This window comes from Lagopus muta, chromosome 4 (assembly GCF_023343835.1).
Source record: "Lagopus muta isolate bLagMut1 chromosome 4, bLagMut1 primary, whole genome shotgun sequence".
Lineage (NCBI taxonomy): Eukaryota > Metazoa > Chordata > Aves > Galliformes > Phasianidae > Lagopus > Lagopus muta.
The window spans coordinates 12,727,470-12,742,235 of NC_064436.1; the positions used below are offsets into that span (position 1 = coordinate 12,727,470).

General features: G+C 36.7%; 1 protein-coding gene across 1 annotated transcript in view; it reads left to right on the top strand.

Moving 5' to 3' along the window:
• ARHGAP10 (Rho GTPase activating protein 10) overlaps positions 1-14,766 on the top strand; it is a 130,987-nt gene that overhangs the window by 64,297 nt on the left and 51,924 nt on the right. Inside the window, exons 14-16 of the mRNA XM_048942635.1 lie at positions 5,390-5,464; positions 12,095-12,182; positions 13,574-13,632. Of these exons, the coding sequence (XP_048798592.1) occupies positions 5,390-5,464; positions 12,095-12,182; positions 13,574-13,632 (222 nt within the window). The remainder of the gene's footprint in view (positions 1-5,389; positions 5,465-12,094; positions 12,183-13,573; positions 13,633-14,766) is intronic.

A 14,766-nucleotide genomic window follows, 5' to 3' on the forward strand; every position in this document is an offset into this window, starting at 1 on the left:
TGCTTTTAGACTGTGTGATATACTTTCCTTGCAAGTTTCTGTGAAGGACTGCATGGGAGAGATCACAGTGACTAGTGCAGGAACTCTCTTCTGTGCTGTTCTAGCCTTTTAAGTATGATTCCCCCTCAATAAATGGGTTTTCAAGAAGTGATCCAAATGGATACTATCAGTAACATTCCATTAACAATATTGGTGTACAACTAAGAAAATACCCTAAATCTTGAAGGGAATTCATGTACCTTTCTTTTCTTCGTTACTGGAATAGACAAATTAATTTAAGTATTCTGCTTGTTGACTTTGAATTAAAGCTTATCTATTCGAACACTGAAGAAAGAAGGATAAAAGCTCAGGAGACAAGTGAAGAACAAAAGTATTAAAGTACTTTTCCTGGAGTTAGAATCTTACACCAGAGGCAAGGATGCCGTTAGGCTTACTGTTACGTGCACTTCAAAATTGGAGACAAAGAAAATAGATCTAAGTGCAGACAGTATTCAAAAAGTATTGAACTGTGGAGAATATTTAAGGAAAAGGAAGTCAGTATTCAATAAGTATTTCAGTTCCCAGGGTTCCAAGAATGGATTTAGGTGAACTACTGCTATCTTGCAAGGATTCAGCAGTCCATGCGTCTTTGCTTGAATGAAGCTGATTCATCTATAGAATTTCAAGGGCTATCAAAGATTCTGAGTTTATAGATTCTAAACGTAACATCAACTACATTTAAAAGCAAACAAACAAAACAAAACTCAGCAAACAAAATATTGACGTCATATGCAGATTGCTCTGAAAGTAAAGCCTCCTATTTATTTCCATGGAAAGTACGACAAATGCAAGAACAGAATAATACTAGTTGATAGAGCAAATTCTCAGATGCAAAACACTATTTCTCAACATAGTCAGCAAAAGTAGTTAAGCATTTTTGCCGTTGATTAACAGGAGCTTGCATGCCATACTTGTAAAAATCTGCCCTAGTGGAGGTGAGCCACTGTCTCTGTTGCCACTGCTAAACTGCACTACAAACTACCTCACTGTGCACACATCTGCTGTTTGTTCCCCATGAATATTCAGTAAGTGTCAATGAATGTCAGTGGTGCCATTTCTTGTCTCATAGAGGAATTCATTTCCACACCTTAGTTTCATACCCCCTTCCCTATTAGGCTGCCCTACTGCTCCCATCTGCTGCACAGCAGCAAAATGTAACAATATTGGTGGCAAAGTTCAACCTCTATTGCCATGCCACCAGCGTCTGCCTCCAACATTGTGGGCCAACAAAGTAAAATAGGAGGTATTACTTTCAGAGCAGCCCTTGTACATGTGACCAAATGAAGCAAGCTCAGAGGACCAGTTTATGGTTTCTTCAGGACCTTTTCTGGATATTTGCTGAGCTAAACACAAAGAAGGTCAGGAGAACACTGTCATTTACCTCCAAAGAGTTCAACTGAACAGCGGTAAAGAAAGACTGTCTTTCAGATCTGCAGATTTTGTACTCTGTTTGTTTTAAAAACAATTTTTACTTGACTATGTTACTTTAATGATAGCACATCAAAGGCAAGTTATGTTCGACAGAAGAAAGCAGGACAGATGCCTTTTCAGAGATTGTACTTGTGTGCCATGTTTTTATCTCTTTTAATCAGAATGGGTGTGAGGTTGGTGTGGGTGGAAAGAGAGGACAGTCTAGTGTGGGAGGAAACTGAGAATAGTCTTGTCATGTCATAGCAGAAAGTCTGGTATTCAGAGAAAGAAGAGCATAACAGCGATATTGAACATAAACTTGTCAATGGCTGGTTAATTTTTTTTCAGTTACATTCACTTTTATAAAGCCAGGAACAAAATGATTGCCTTTGAATGAAGAGAAAAATCAAAGATAGTGTCTTGATTAAAATATGTATTTGCTTTTGACTGAGAGTTTTTTTTTTTTTTTTTGCTTCACTGGGTAATAACACTGGCTGTGCCTTACCTAATAGAAGGTGCTGAGCTATCAAGGCAGTGTTACGCTGAGCTTGTCTGTCACATACAGAGCACAGTTCTGGATGGATGTGAATGCATGTTGTGAGTCTGATGTTGGGATTCTGTTTTGATTATTCCATTTTGTGTATAATTCTGAAGTTAGAATAATCAAGCAGCAGTAAAATTTTAGAGAAGCACAGAAAAGCTATTTGTATTAAAGACTGCACATATTTTTGTGCACAAGTAGTTGGTTGTGCATTTTGTGAGCATATGCTAGGTAAGTGTGAGAGTAGTACCTTTTGCCTCGATTTTAACCCTACAAGAGCTGCCAATCTGAACAGTGGAGACAGATGGCAGCATTGAGCTATCTTTGTTTTTTCTTCATGAGTAAGAAAGAAGATGGTCAGGAGGAAGTAGAAAGCCTTTTGCAAGTAAACAGAGAAATCTGATATTACCTGAAGTTGAGAGTGTCACGTGTAAGACTGTTTCTGCACTGCGGAATCTGATAATAAACAGTTAAATTTGCACCTCTGTTAACAGCCTGTGTCAGGCACAAATGACATACACAGCCATCCAGTAAACATGCCTGCAGACATATTCTCCTTAGAATAGTGAAAATACTTTTTTTACTTAAAATATCTTAATTTTCTAAGCGTGTTTCATGAATCATGCACCTAAACTGAATTCTGGTAACAGAGAGCCAAGCATGTTTATATTGTGTAAATATGAAGAAAAGTGCACTGCAGGGCTTTACTGATCAGAACTGCTAATAGTGACAAGTTGAGCCAGCGGACAGAGCATCAGCATTTTAATCAGTGGTAAGCTGTTCCTTGCAATGAGTCACCTTGTCAATTGTGTTCTGTAAATGCCAAGCATTATCAATCTTCGGCATGCTGAATATCTAAAATGTACAGATAAAATTGGAAATAGTACTGTTTCAATAGTACTTTCTTGTTAGTATTTTAAATAAAACATCGTTTAATGGTATGTTTAAAGATATCATTTAAGACTATGTTGAAATATTAATTTATCTTTGCACTTCTTGATGTCAGTTAGCAATTAGCTGTGCTTCTTCAGGTTGATGAACTTGAAACTGATCAGTTAGCTGATAATGATTACCACAGATTCATGCTTATTGCTGGAGGATTGTCTACATTTCAATCTGCCGTAATTTCAGAGACTTATGCATATCATGTCTGTTTTAGTATTGAACAGTAGTTTCTGTGGTTTGATCTTAACTATTTTTAAGCCAATAAATGTATGTTGTGGATGTTCGTGGTCAACAGAGTTTGGTTCTTTTAATGTTAGTAACACAGGAAATGATGAAACAGCTTCTGAATTAAGTTACAGCAGAGGTGTATTTGACTAAGACACTATCTCCAGCTTTTTAATTTCTTGCATATGATGCAGAAGGTGTGTTTCGAGGAAAGTGATGGTGGGCATCATTAATAAAAGTGTGATGCATTTTTTTCAAATAATTAAAAGGCTTACTGTTACTTTTTTTTTTTTTAAAACCAGAACTTTCCTGGACATACTTGCTGTTCTCAGAACGGATACCTACTGCATCCTTGTTCGAAATGGAGCAATCTGTGTTCATTTTCCCTTTGTGTTGGCAGCGTGCTAGACTTGTATAGGATCCCATCACAGAGTTATTCTGGAGATCGATGGAAAACTTACTTGTCTGAATAGATAACTTAATATTCTGAGAAGAGTAGTATTATGGCCACCACTGTTTTTTGTGGTTCTTTCTTTGTACACAGTTAAACAATGAGCATACTCTAGAGCTATAGTTTTGATGACCAAAGATGAAATGCTGAAGATCTGACTCACCTGGTTAATTTGAACCAGCTCTGAGATCTAGCCAAAGGTTCAGCATTACAACAGTGCTGGCATCCTGGAGAAATTAAAAGGCTGATTTGCCCAGGTGGAACAACTGTGAGAAGTAGGAGCTACTGTCATAGCACATCAGGTAACCTCTGTCATCTGGGACAGAGATTTGTGCAGTGCTAAACGTGAGGAGCCCATCAGGATCTCAGAGATGTGACATGGTTTGGGAAGATGAAGGATGTGTGAGGAAGAGGAGCAAGAGGGAGAAGAGAGAAAAAACATATCAAGACTAGGCAGGAGAAGGACACAGATTTCTTGACACCATAATTTTGCTTTGTATTATGGTTGTGTCTGATAATAGCTTATTAAAGAACTAGTGATTTTTTACTTCATCTAATACTTATTCAGGAAGAAATTTTTTCCTCAAATGTCTGGATTTAATTTTCCTTGTCTAGGTTGAAGAAGTTTGGTGTTTCAAGTGGGAATTCTCTGCAAGCCTTCCTTTGTTGAAATATATTTTGAATAAGAATGGCATGTAAACTGTTATTTGAAAAGATTTCCTTGCAGTAGAAGTACAGGGATTTTGTGTCATTTCTACTCTTCTAGGCCAATCTGAATATAGAAGTACAGTATGGTGGTAATTGTAGATTGCTGCTTGTTATGTGGCCTCATAAACATCTTGTCAGCTTCAGAACATTATGTTTTACCTTCCAATATACAAGTTCTGAAAATACACAACAGATAGAAAGATATGGTATTGTGCCATTTTCATTCTCTTCCTCTTCTAATCCTCTTGTATGTCTTCAATTTATATCTGATTTTTTTATTTCCCTGGGATAAAACCAAGCATGATGAAGAAAAGGAAAAGTAGAAGACATATGATAGAGAAGGGAATGTATTTAATAGGAAAGAAAGAAATGAAAGGGAGGTGATCCATTGTTTACATAGAATGATAGCAAAGGACTGAAAACATAGTACTGCTTACGGCTATTATATTCATCCCTAACAAAACCAGAGGTACTCATCTCAGTAACCTGAGGTGGTGCTTCTGAACTTGACTCTATCTTAACCCCAGGGGATTGGAATGAGATCTCAAATCTTAAATCAAAAGCTTCTACAAACTTGAAAAGCCTTGGTTTTGGGGACTGATAACAGCCAGTCTATAATAGCCTCAAGTCTATTTTATTCCAACTCTTTGTCATGCAGGTGTTTCAGGAAAAGAGCAAAATGATCCTTATTAAATAAAACTTAATTTATCATTTGATGGGCTAGTTCTTGCGTTATTAGAATGTGGACATTGATGCATCCGAAGTGCCATTTATAAATCTTAGAACAACCATTGATTTTTCAAGGAAAGATTAGCTCTTGTTTGCTGCCATTCCTAGTATAGGAAGTAGAATCTTTTCAAAAAAACTCTGCGAGTGCACCTCAAAAGCACAGAAGAGTGAAAGGATTCTTGCAGGGCTTAGTTTATAAAGTTATTCTCACAACTGCATGAATAGTGTTTAGTCTTTCTTACTTTTTAGTGTTTGTTGCCTGGGGAGAAAAAAAAATGCTAGATTTGACTGTTATTGCTATTTGATCTGCTTTTTTTTTTTCCTCTCTTTTTACATAATAGGTATAAATGACCAAGGATTGTACAGAGTTGTGGGGGTGAGTTCAAAGGTCCAGAGACTTCTCAGTCTGTTGATGGGTATGCCTCTACTTTATGATTTTTTTTTCATATTTTATTTCATGTTTGTTTTACTGTCTGTGTTTAAAATTGAAAGCATCTTCCTGTAACTGTTCTTTACATGGGCCAACTCTAGTTTGCTTTACTCAGTTAAAATTATCCTTATAGCACTGTAAGGTCACCCCTGGTTGAGTGCAGAGTGCAAGATTAGTTGGTAGGCATACACTAAGAGAACTAGTAAGGAATAAGTAGGACAAATCACGGGCTTTTTACAAGTCAGGATGCACTTCTTTACTGTGCAGGTGACTGAGCACTGGCACAGGTTTCCCAGAGAATGTGGAGACTCTTCCTTGGAGATCTTCAGGAGCCACCTGGCTATGGCCCTGAGCAGCCTGCTCTAGGTGCCCCTGATGGTGCAGGGCTTGCAGTAAATTATTTCAGAAGGTCCTTTCCAACCCCACCGTTCTATGATTCCATAAAACTGATTTAACCCTGCCTGAGTTTAATGGCTTCATCAAATAACTCAAAATACCAAGTTTAGGAATATTTGAAGCTTATTACTTCCTTGTTTGATGTTTTCAACCCTCTCCCTTGTCTAAGATGTGCAGATGGTTGCTCATGTGTGCCTTTAGTTGATTATTGCGCAAAATAAAGCATTTAGGTTAAGCCTGCTGATGAGAAGCTGTTTGGTTGAAGAGCAGGAATATAGTATACATATTAATAATAATTATATCTGTGCCAAGATGGAAGGCAGATGGAGAAAGGATTTGCTTTAAAAAAGTTTAGTAGTGTAACTCTTACTTGTGACTAACGTCTGTATAATCAATGAATATCAAGATGCTATAATTAAAAAATAAAAAAGAGAACTTGGCAAAGCAGATTATAACAACAAAAAGAAAATAGATAGAATGCTTACCTGTATCCTGGGCTCATTACAAAACTCCAGAGGAGGGAACTCCAGAAGAGACCCTTCCCTTTTGGTAGCCAGCTCTTAAATGGGTCTAGGAGAGGTGCAGCCAGGCTCCACCCCTTCCGCAGCACAGGTGAGTTGCCTTCACCTGTGCTCCTGTGGCTGACTCAGTGCTTGCCTCAGGTGATCAATCAGAGGTTCAGGCTGTGATTCAGCAGTTCCCATACAACATCTTAGACTGTATTATATCTACTTGCTGTGGTTAGCTTTTAATGTTTTTGATTCATAAAGTTATTCTCAAAACTTTTTTCCTTCTGGAAATTTTGATGCATCGTTAGTCCCAGTGACTGCAGTTCTTTTGCTACTCTGCTGTCCCTAAGGGGGGAAAGAAATAGTGTTGGCATCTGCATGAAATCCCTCATCTGCCTGGTATCTCTCACCAGAGTAGTAGCCATGACTGCAAGATGTGCAGTGTTTCCCAATTTCTTGTCCTGAGCACTGACAGTACATGCAGTTAGACAAGACTACTGGGATTAGTTCATTTTTATAGAGCTTCCAAACCTGTCACTTGACAGCAAAGGTCTGATTCTCAGGAATTCATTGGTATGCAAAGAAGCTTGTTTGCAGTTTGCACCAGGCTCTTCTCCAGAACCATGCATGCTCCATCTGTGCTGATAACACAGTGTTCTTTGGCACTGCAAACTGGAGGAAGCCAGAAAGTGAATTCATTTCATTACCCCAGACATTATGTGAATGACAAAGCGCTTTTATATTATATGCTGCTGTCAGTTCAGTGCCACCTGTAAGACTTTCTCTTTTCCTTTTTTTTTTCCTCAAACAGGCTGTCTCTTCAGAAATGATAAGACATCAGGCTGGAGGGCCTGTATATTATATCAATCTGTCATAATGACCTTGCTAAATATTAATTTTTCGTATCTTACTTTAATCAATATTAACAGCACCCAAAAGTTCTTCATTTGTACACACAAACCTGCCCAAATCTTCACAGTATTCAGCATAACATTGTTTTACAAAAAATACAAACTGATTAGTAATAATGACTGATATATAGCAGATTCTCGCAGTTGTTTATCTGTGTTCGAGTTAAGCTCAATAAACAGTAACCATTTTTGTCCATTGACCATAGGAAAAAAGACTAGCTGTCATTCAAAGAGTATCAGTAAGATGCATTTAATATCATGACATGTTTTTCATTTTTGCACTTACTGGCTTTCTTTGGGCGTGCAGGTCTGGCAGACAGTTTTTCCTCTCTGCCATTAGTTGCATCCAAATTAAATAGACTTAGGTTGCCAGTGGTTCAGTAGCAGCTGGAAGAGTTTAGTGGGGATTCCAGCATCTGTTTTTAGTTATTTTTTAAATTAGAAACATTTTTTTCTCATTCCCAAGTTTCCTATAGTTATTTGAAGTGGGAAGAATACAGCGGTATCAAGACAAGACAAAATACTGAACAGAAAAAAAGTTAGGGTGCAAGCAGGTGCTCTTTTTCTGATGATTTGTTGAAAGCGATCCTATCTGTGCTCTTTATCTGACTGTCCTCACGGAAGAATAAAGAGGGTTTCTTTTTGATATACAGTAGTACAGAGAATTTAAAATGAGTGATTAATCTTTAATCCTTTGTCTCTGGGTATACTCTTAGACACCCTTTTATATGAAAGCTCTGTTCAGAATCATAAAAACCTCATATTAACTTTTTGTATTTTAAAATATTTGATAATATTTCAAAGTATTTTAAGATACCTGTCAGTGACCATGAGTTTCACAGTCTGAAAGACCTGAAGTGCTAAAAAGTCTTCCTAGTGGTAACCAAGGGCATTAATAGCATGTAGGTTCTGTCTCTTTCTCTATTTTCTATATAATTTGGTAAAGTACACTGAAATTCAAGTGAGTACAAAGTCAACCAGTATGTTTAGAGATCTGCTGTTCTAGTTCTGTGAATGCACAGATTTTCATTTTCAGTGTGTAATTTAGTGCAACAGTGTCCTGTGTGAGCCTCATTTTAATGAGGCTCAATGAGGTTCAGCAATTAAAAATACAATTATGCTTTAAAACAAACAAAAAAAACCCAAAAAACCAAACCAACCAAACAATGAAAAGCATCCACAAAGACTTGATTTTGCAGTTAACTTAGTCTTTGAAGTTGCATGTAAACAGCATTGTGCTGTGTTATTCTATAAAGGCTGCTCTAAAAGTAGTGCCTCCTATTTCATTATGTTGACTCACGACATCAGAGGCAGATGTTGGTGATACAGAAGTAGAGGCTGAACCTTCCTGCCAATATTCTGTAGCATTTTGTTGCTGTGTGATAGAGGGGCAGAGAGGCAGGCTGACAAAATGATGTCTGACATGGAAGTGTGTATGAAGCTGTCTTAGTTTCAGCTGGGGTGGGATTGATTTTACTGTGTCACTGAATTCCCCCATGAAGAAAAAATGGCACCCACTCACCTTCATCAACAACTACGGAGAGTTTATAGAGACCGAACAGTAGATGTGAGCACAGTGACACAGTGGGTAGTGTATTTCAGCAGTGATGACAGTGGCATGATAGACAAGCCATGTTCTGGATGGCCATGCACAGCTGTCACACTGAAATGAAGAGCACCTCGATCAGTTCTGACTGCTACATCACAATGCTGACTAAGCTGGAGGTTTAAACTTCTACACTCTGTAGCAATTTGAAGACTGTGGAGCACATTGCCAATCTTGGCTGGAACTGTCCTACCACATACAGTGTATAGTCCAGATTTGGCATCTTCTGTCTTCCATGCTGAGGAAAGGTGGATTGCATGGGCAAAAATTACCTACCAATGCTACCATCATAGCAGCTGTGAAACAGTGGGTCACCTGCACTGGTGAAGATTTTTATAAGCACAAGATTCCGGCTTTTGTTTATTGCTGGTGAAAATGCTTAGCTAATGGTGGTTACTACGTTGAAAATTAGTGCTTTGTACTGGAGAATTTGCTCAACTAGTGCTGTTGTGCTCTTTGTCTCTGTTATAGTTTCCATGGAAACAAACACCAGGCACTACTTTCAGAGCACCATGCATTTTTTGCCACAATAATCTTGTGTAAATTTGAATGACTAAGACATCTGATAAATAAAGCACTCAGTACATTTCCAGGTAAAAGATACTTTCATCTGATGCCTTCTTGGAAACAGGGATACAGAGTTACTACAAAGTTACAGAACCATGGAGAAGCTCTGTTTTTGAAAAGCACTGTGGACAAATCCTGTTTCACCTGTGATCTATGTGATGGATCTGATGGTGTTAATTTCACACAAAATGTCTACATGTGTTTTGTACAGACTGCTAAGGTAGATTGGTTTTCATACGGACCCTTGCTCATAGTGAGGTGACTAAGAATTTGAAATTTCTATTGATAAGTTCAGTTTTGATTTCTGATACTGCCTTGTGTGGAAAATGCTGGACGTTGCACTTCATAGAAGAAAACCTTATAGTTCCTCTGCTCTTTCAAAACAATTACACTGAATTCCTTATTATTTTGTAGAAGCAGTCAGATTATATATTGTACATATATGGGGTAGTGGGTAGGGAGCTTTGTAGGGTTTGTAGAGTTTGTAGTCAAACTAAAAGTATCAAAAGAAAGTCTTTAATGAGTTTTGATCAGTTTCTGCAATGAAACTAAGGTTTGTTTGGAGTTAGTAGCATAGCCAAATTAGATTTTATTGCCCAAGAGACAATGAAGTACTTCAGCAATACCTTATATTTTTTTAGTATGTTTGTTTTGGAAGTGAAGCACTTGAGGTGGGTTTTTTTCTTTTTTTTCCCATCCTCAGTATCATCACCGCCAAGTTGTATGTAATTGAAAATTTCCTTTGACTGGAAAGGAGAGCTGATGATTATGAAACAGTTATTTAAAAACACTGGGTAGGATATTGCATAGTGGTTTATTAATAAAATCACTGTAGATTTTTCTAGTTTCTGATGTTATGGCAGTTTTTATTTAAGGAGTTTGGTAGAAAGATTTTCTTCTCCAAAAATAGAATTAGAAATCAGGAGAAGCTAGCATGTGAAAAAGAAAAAATAAATGTTTTCCTAAGACAGTTGTGAGGATTTTGGGTGGTGGCTAGCAGACTAGTAACAGTATTGGTTGGAAATGTAGTCTGATTTGTATTTTATATGGGATTTAAATAATTGATATAATGAGGGAGAATATTCAGTTACAGAAATAATTGGTTGGCACAGCTTTCAAAATGGAATTATTTAGTCCAGTAAAAGGACTACCCCTTTAATCAAGACTCCTAATGTGATTTTTTTTTTTTAAATGTGTCTGCCATTTGTCTGGCAAGCCAAGTAACAAATGAATTCTGAGTTGTATGAATGGTTCAACACATAATCTATGTCATTCGCTCTTGCTGTAGCTTACTGTAACAACTGACAGGAACATGTAATAATAAAAATGCTTGAGGACTTGAAATTACAAAACATATTGGGCTAATTTGGCTACATACCTGAGGTCTTGACTGTCAAATAACTATTATTTCCTGTTTTGAGACTTACAGTTTTTTTGTTTGTTTAAAATGGCAAAACATTGCAAAAAAACATAACAATGCCTCAAAAAATCTTCAGCTGATCGATTCCAGTTCTGGACTTCCTAGCAAAAGACAGACAAGGGAGAGGCCACTTGAGAGCTGCAAAGATAATTAGGGGCCCAGAGCATCTCCTGTATGAGGAAAAAGCCGAGAGAACTGGGAATGTTGACTCAAGAGAAGACTGGAAGGAGATTATATCAATTTTAATAAATGTCTAAGGGGTAGGAAGGAAGAGAATGGGGCCAGGCTCTTTCCAGTGGTGATCAGCAGCAGAGCAAGGAACAGCGGGCACAAACTGGAGCATAGGAAGTTGCATACAAACATGAGGAAAAACTTCACTGTGCAGTTTACAGAGCACTGGAATAGACTGCCCAGACAGGTTCCCGGAGTTTCCTTCTCTGGAGATGTTCAAAACCCAAAGGGAAGCTTTCTTGCATAACCTGCTCTAGAGAACCTGCTTCAGTAGGGGGGTTGTGATAGATAACCTCCAGAGGTCCTTTCCAACCCCTAAGTTTCTGTGATTATTCAGACATATGTCAGTTCAGTTTGATCAGTCTTGTTATGAGACTCTACCAACTGGACTTATAAAAAACAGGAGAAATGGACAAGTTGACATTTGTTAGAACTGTTCAAGTTAGGGCAACGCTCAAGCCATCTTATAGAGGAAACTTGCTCCCTTTTTATTTTGGAATATCTCTTAGAGATTTTCATGCAGTAAAGATCATCATATTGCAGTTGGTTGGCTATTCTCATCATCAGTTCAAAATAACTGTTTCTAATGCTTTACATATTTTTGCTTCTAAAGAAGTCTCAATCTATTTGTATTTTATATAATGAGAAGATAAATTGTAGTTTATCTTTTTGTAAACTTCTTATGTACACCTTTCTGTTTTGGTAAATGTGTGAAAATTGCAATTGCTACATAGATCTCTCCACATGAAAGGGATTTTTAATCCTTCATTAAATAACAAAGCAGCAGTAAAGTGCTTTTTAAAACAGAACACAAATAAAATTCGTAAGGAAGTTTGGACATTGTCACGTTGTATTAATTATAGCAAAAAAAGTACTTGAGCAAATATACAAGTTTAAAATGTTCCTATTCTTTTAGAACATATTGATTTAGCATCAGTTTTTTCACATCTTTCTTCAATTTCTGAATATTTTCTAGATGCAAAAACCTGCAATGAAGTTGACCTGGAAAACTCTGTAGACTGGGAAGTGAAAACAATTACTAGTGCTATGAAGCAGTATCTGCGGTGAGCCTCTCTTCTTTGCTTTTTTTCATACCATCAGTTTTTTATTTCAATTCTCATATGCTGTGTGTTAAGAAAAGCAAGTAATGTAGCATATGTTCTTTTTTCTTTAATGAACAGAGGTGCATTTTCTGCAAATATCATGTTTGCTGCTTGTTTTGGGGCAAACAGAATAATTAGCAAAACTAATATTTATGTTAACGGGAAATGTTATGTTAGATGGAACTTCAGTGGTGGTTCAGAGATCTGAATTGTTAGTAAACTTGCTGAAAGCTGAGGTTATTGCAAGTATTTTCTGCCTTTTTTCATTTGAATGTAATTAAAAAGGGGAATGGTTAAGAAATTTTGAGTATTTCTCTTTTTTTTTCCCCCCTCAACCTTGCTCCTGTATTCTAGATGAAATGTTAACAATATTCTAAGTATTAAAAGTAAGAATTTTAGTTGTTCTCTGTTCAAATGGCTTGGCTGATTCTTGATCAAGATATTTTACTAAATTGCCCAAGAGCTTTATTGTAATTTTTCTAAGTGTCAAAAATGTAGTATTTTTAGTTTTTTGGTTTTAATACCAAAACCACTATCAAAGAACGCTGAAGAAATATTTTGAAGATAAGGGCTTTTGGAAATGTAAGAAAGAATCAGGAAAGTGTGCATTTGATGAAGTGTTTTCTGCCTACAGTACTTCCTGCTGGAGTGTTTATTCCAATATTTCATAAGCATCATTGAAGTTAACTAAAGGAATCAAGGTTTTAACTCTCATGTTTGAACTTTGAAATGCATTATTCAGTACATTTTGAATTGATGACTAAAGTTTTCAACTTTAGTTTTTCCATTTGCAAAAGCTTTAGCGTTATTTGCTGCTGGTCAGCAAACTTAACTGTTTTAATTCACTTATAACAAAGCAATGACTTGTGATTCTTTCTATTTTAAAAATCCTAACTCAAGTTGAATCAGAATCACAAGGTTGGAAAGGACCTACAAGGTCATCTAGTCCAATGATCCCACCACCATTACTACCACAAGCTACTAAACCATATCTGCCAGCTCCTCATCGAGGCACCTCTTGAACACTGCCAGGGATGGCATCTTCACCATATTACATATGTAACTCAGCAAAATGGTCTCAATATTGTACTTTGGAGGTGTGCTTACAATAGATGGGAGGCTTCACTTCAGCTCATGAAATATGAGTGCATATATTTAGTCTTAAGTTCTTCATCCCTTCCTGGTTTTTGTGTTTCCTGTGTGTACTAGGAATTGAAAACATGAGCCACCATAACAATGTCTCTTCCAGTGCAATGACTGTACTACTGAAAATTTCAAAATATTTCCTGCTTAGAATAAATACAGGTAGAATGGAATGTAAATACATCTTTCATGCTACCCTTGTTTTACAGAAGCCTTCCAGAGCCACTGATGACGTATGAGCTGCATGGAGAATTCATCATTCCTGCCAGTAAGTATTAACAGTAGTTCAAATAGAAATCTTTTCTTATAGTACTGTTGTAGACTTCGGATCATGTGCAAAATCAATTTCAGAAAAAAATTCTTCAACCTAGTAAAAATAGAGGAATAAGAAATAAAAGAATTTTTAACAAAACAAAAACTTTAATGTGTTCAGATCTACTGTGCGTCACATATGATATATGTAGTAACAAACATTTGTGACAGATGTAACCATAGTTTTTCACTTTTAAATAAAAGTTTTTTCAGTCATGCATTAAAATTATTCTAATTACCTTAATTACATAGTGATGAACATCTACTTGGACTGGGATATTTTTTTCCTTCCATTTTATGATGCTTAGTTAAAGAAAGGACACTAACTGAGGCTTATTTAAATCTTCAATGCACGGCTGCCTGACCCTTGCTTTTAGTGCCTTGTTAGGTCTGTATCCAGGCTGCCTCGAATGTTCCTCATCTATTAGGGAAAGAAAGGAATGAACAGGACAGATCACACTATTAGCAGTTCAAACACAGTCTTGGAAAAGACAGAACTGCTCTTGTAGTTCATCTGTGTGATATCTAATATACATGGACTTTTTTGGAAGAGGACTGACAGAAACCATATAAGAAATTTTTGGCAAAGTATCAAACATATCTAGATGAATTTCTTTCCAGCCCATAGCACTTCTGGCAAACCATAAAAAGCAAAATTAAAATAAACTTTGAGACAATTGTTTTTATCTTCCTCGGTTTGCTTTAATGACTTTTAAAGACTGCAGAATGTGTTTGTTTGTAGTCCTTAATTCATAATAAGAATTAGCCCATGCAATTAATTGCCAAAACACATCTCAGAAGCCAAGTGCTTAAACAAAACTCAAGATTGTATTACCTAAATGGCAAGTCTGCCCAGTAGGATTAGAAAGGATTAAGTAAGTAATTTCTTGATCTATGAAGTTTTGCCAGCAGTTTCTCACTGTATTTTCCCTTCTCTATTTTGTAGTCACCTTCATTGAGGAAATCATACAAAGTAACATGTTCTAAACAGTATTATGCTCTTAAATACTAAAGTTTTCTTCAGAGGCTGAGTACATGTAGTGGGGAGGTAAATCTAATCAACATTGCAGATCTGTGTTAAAGTGCAGTT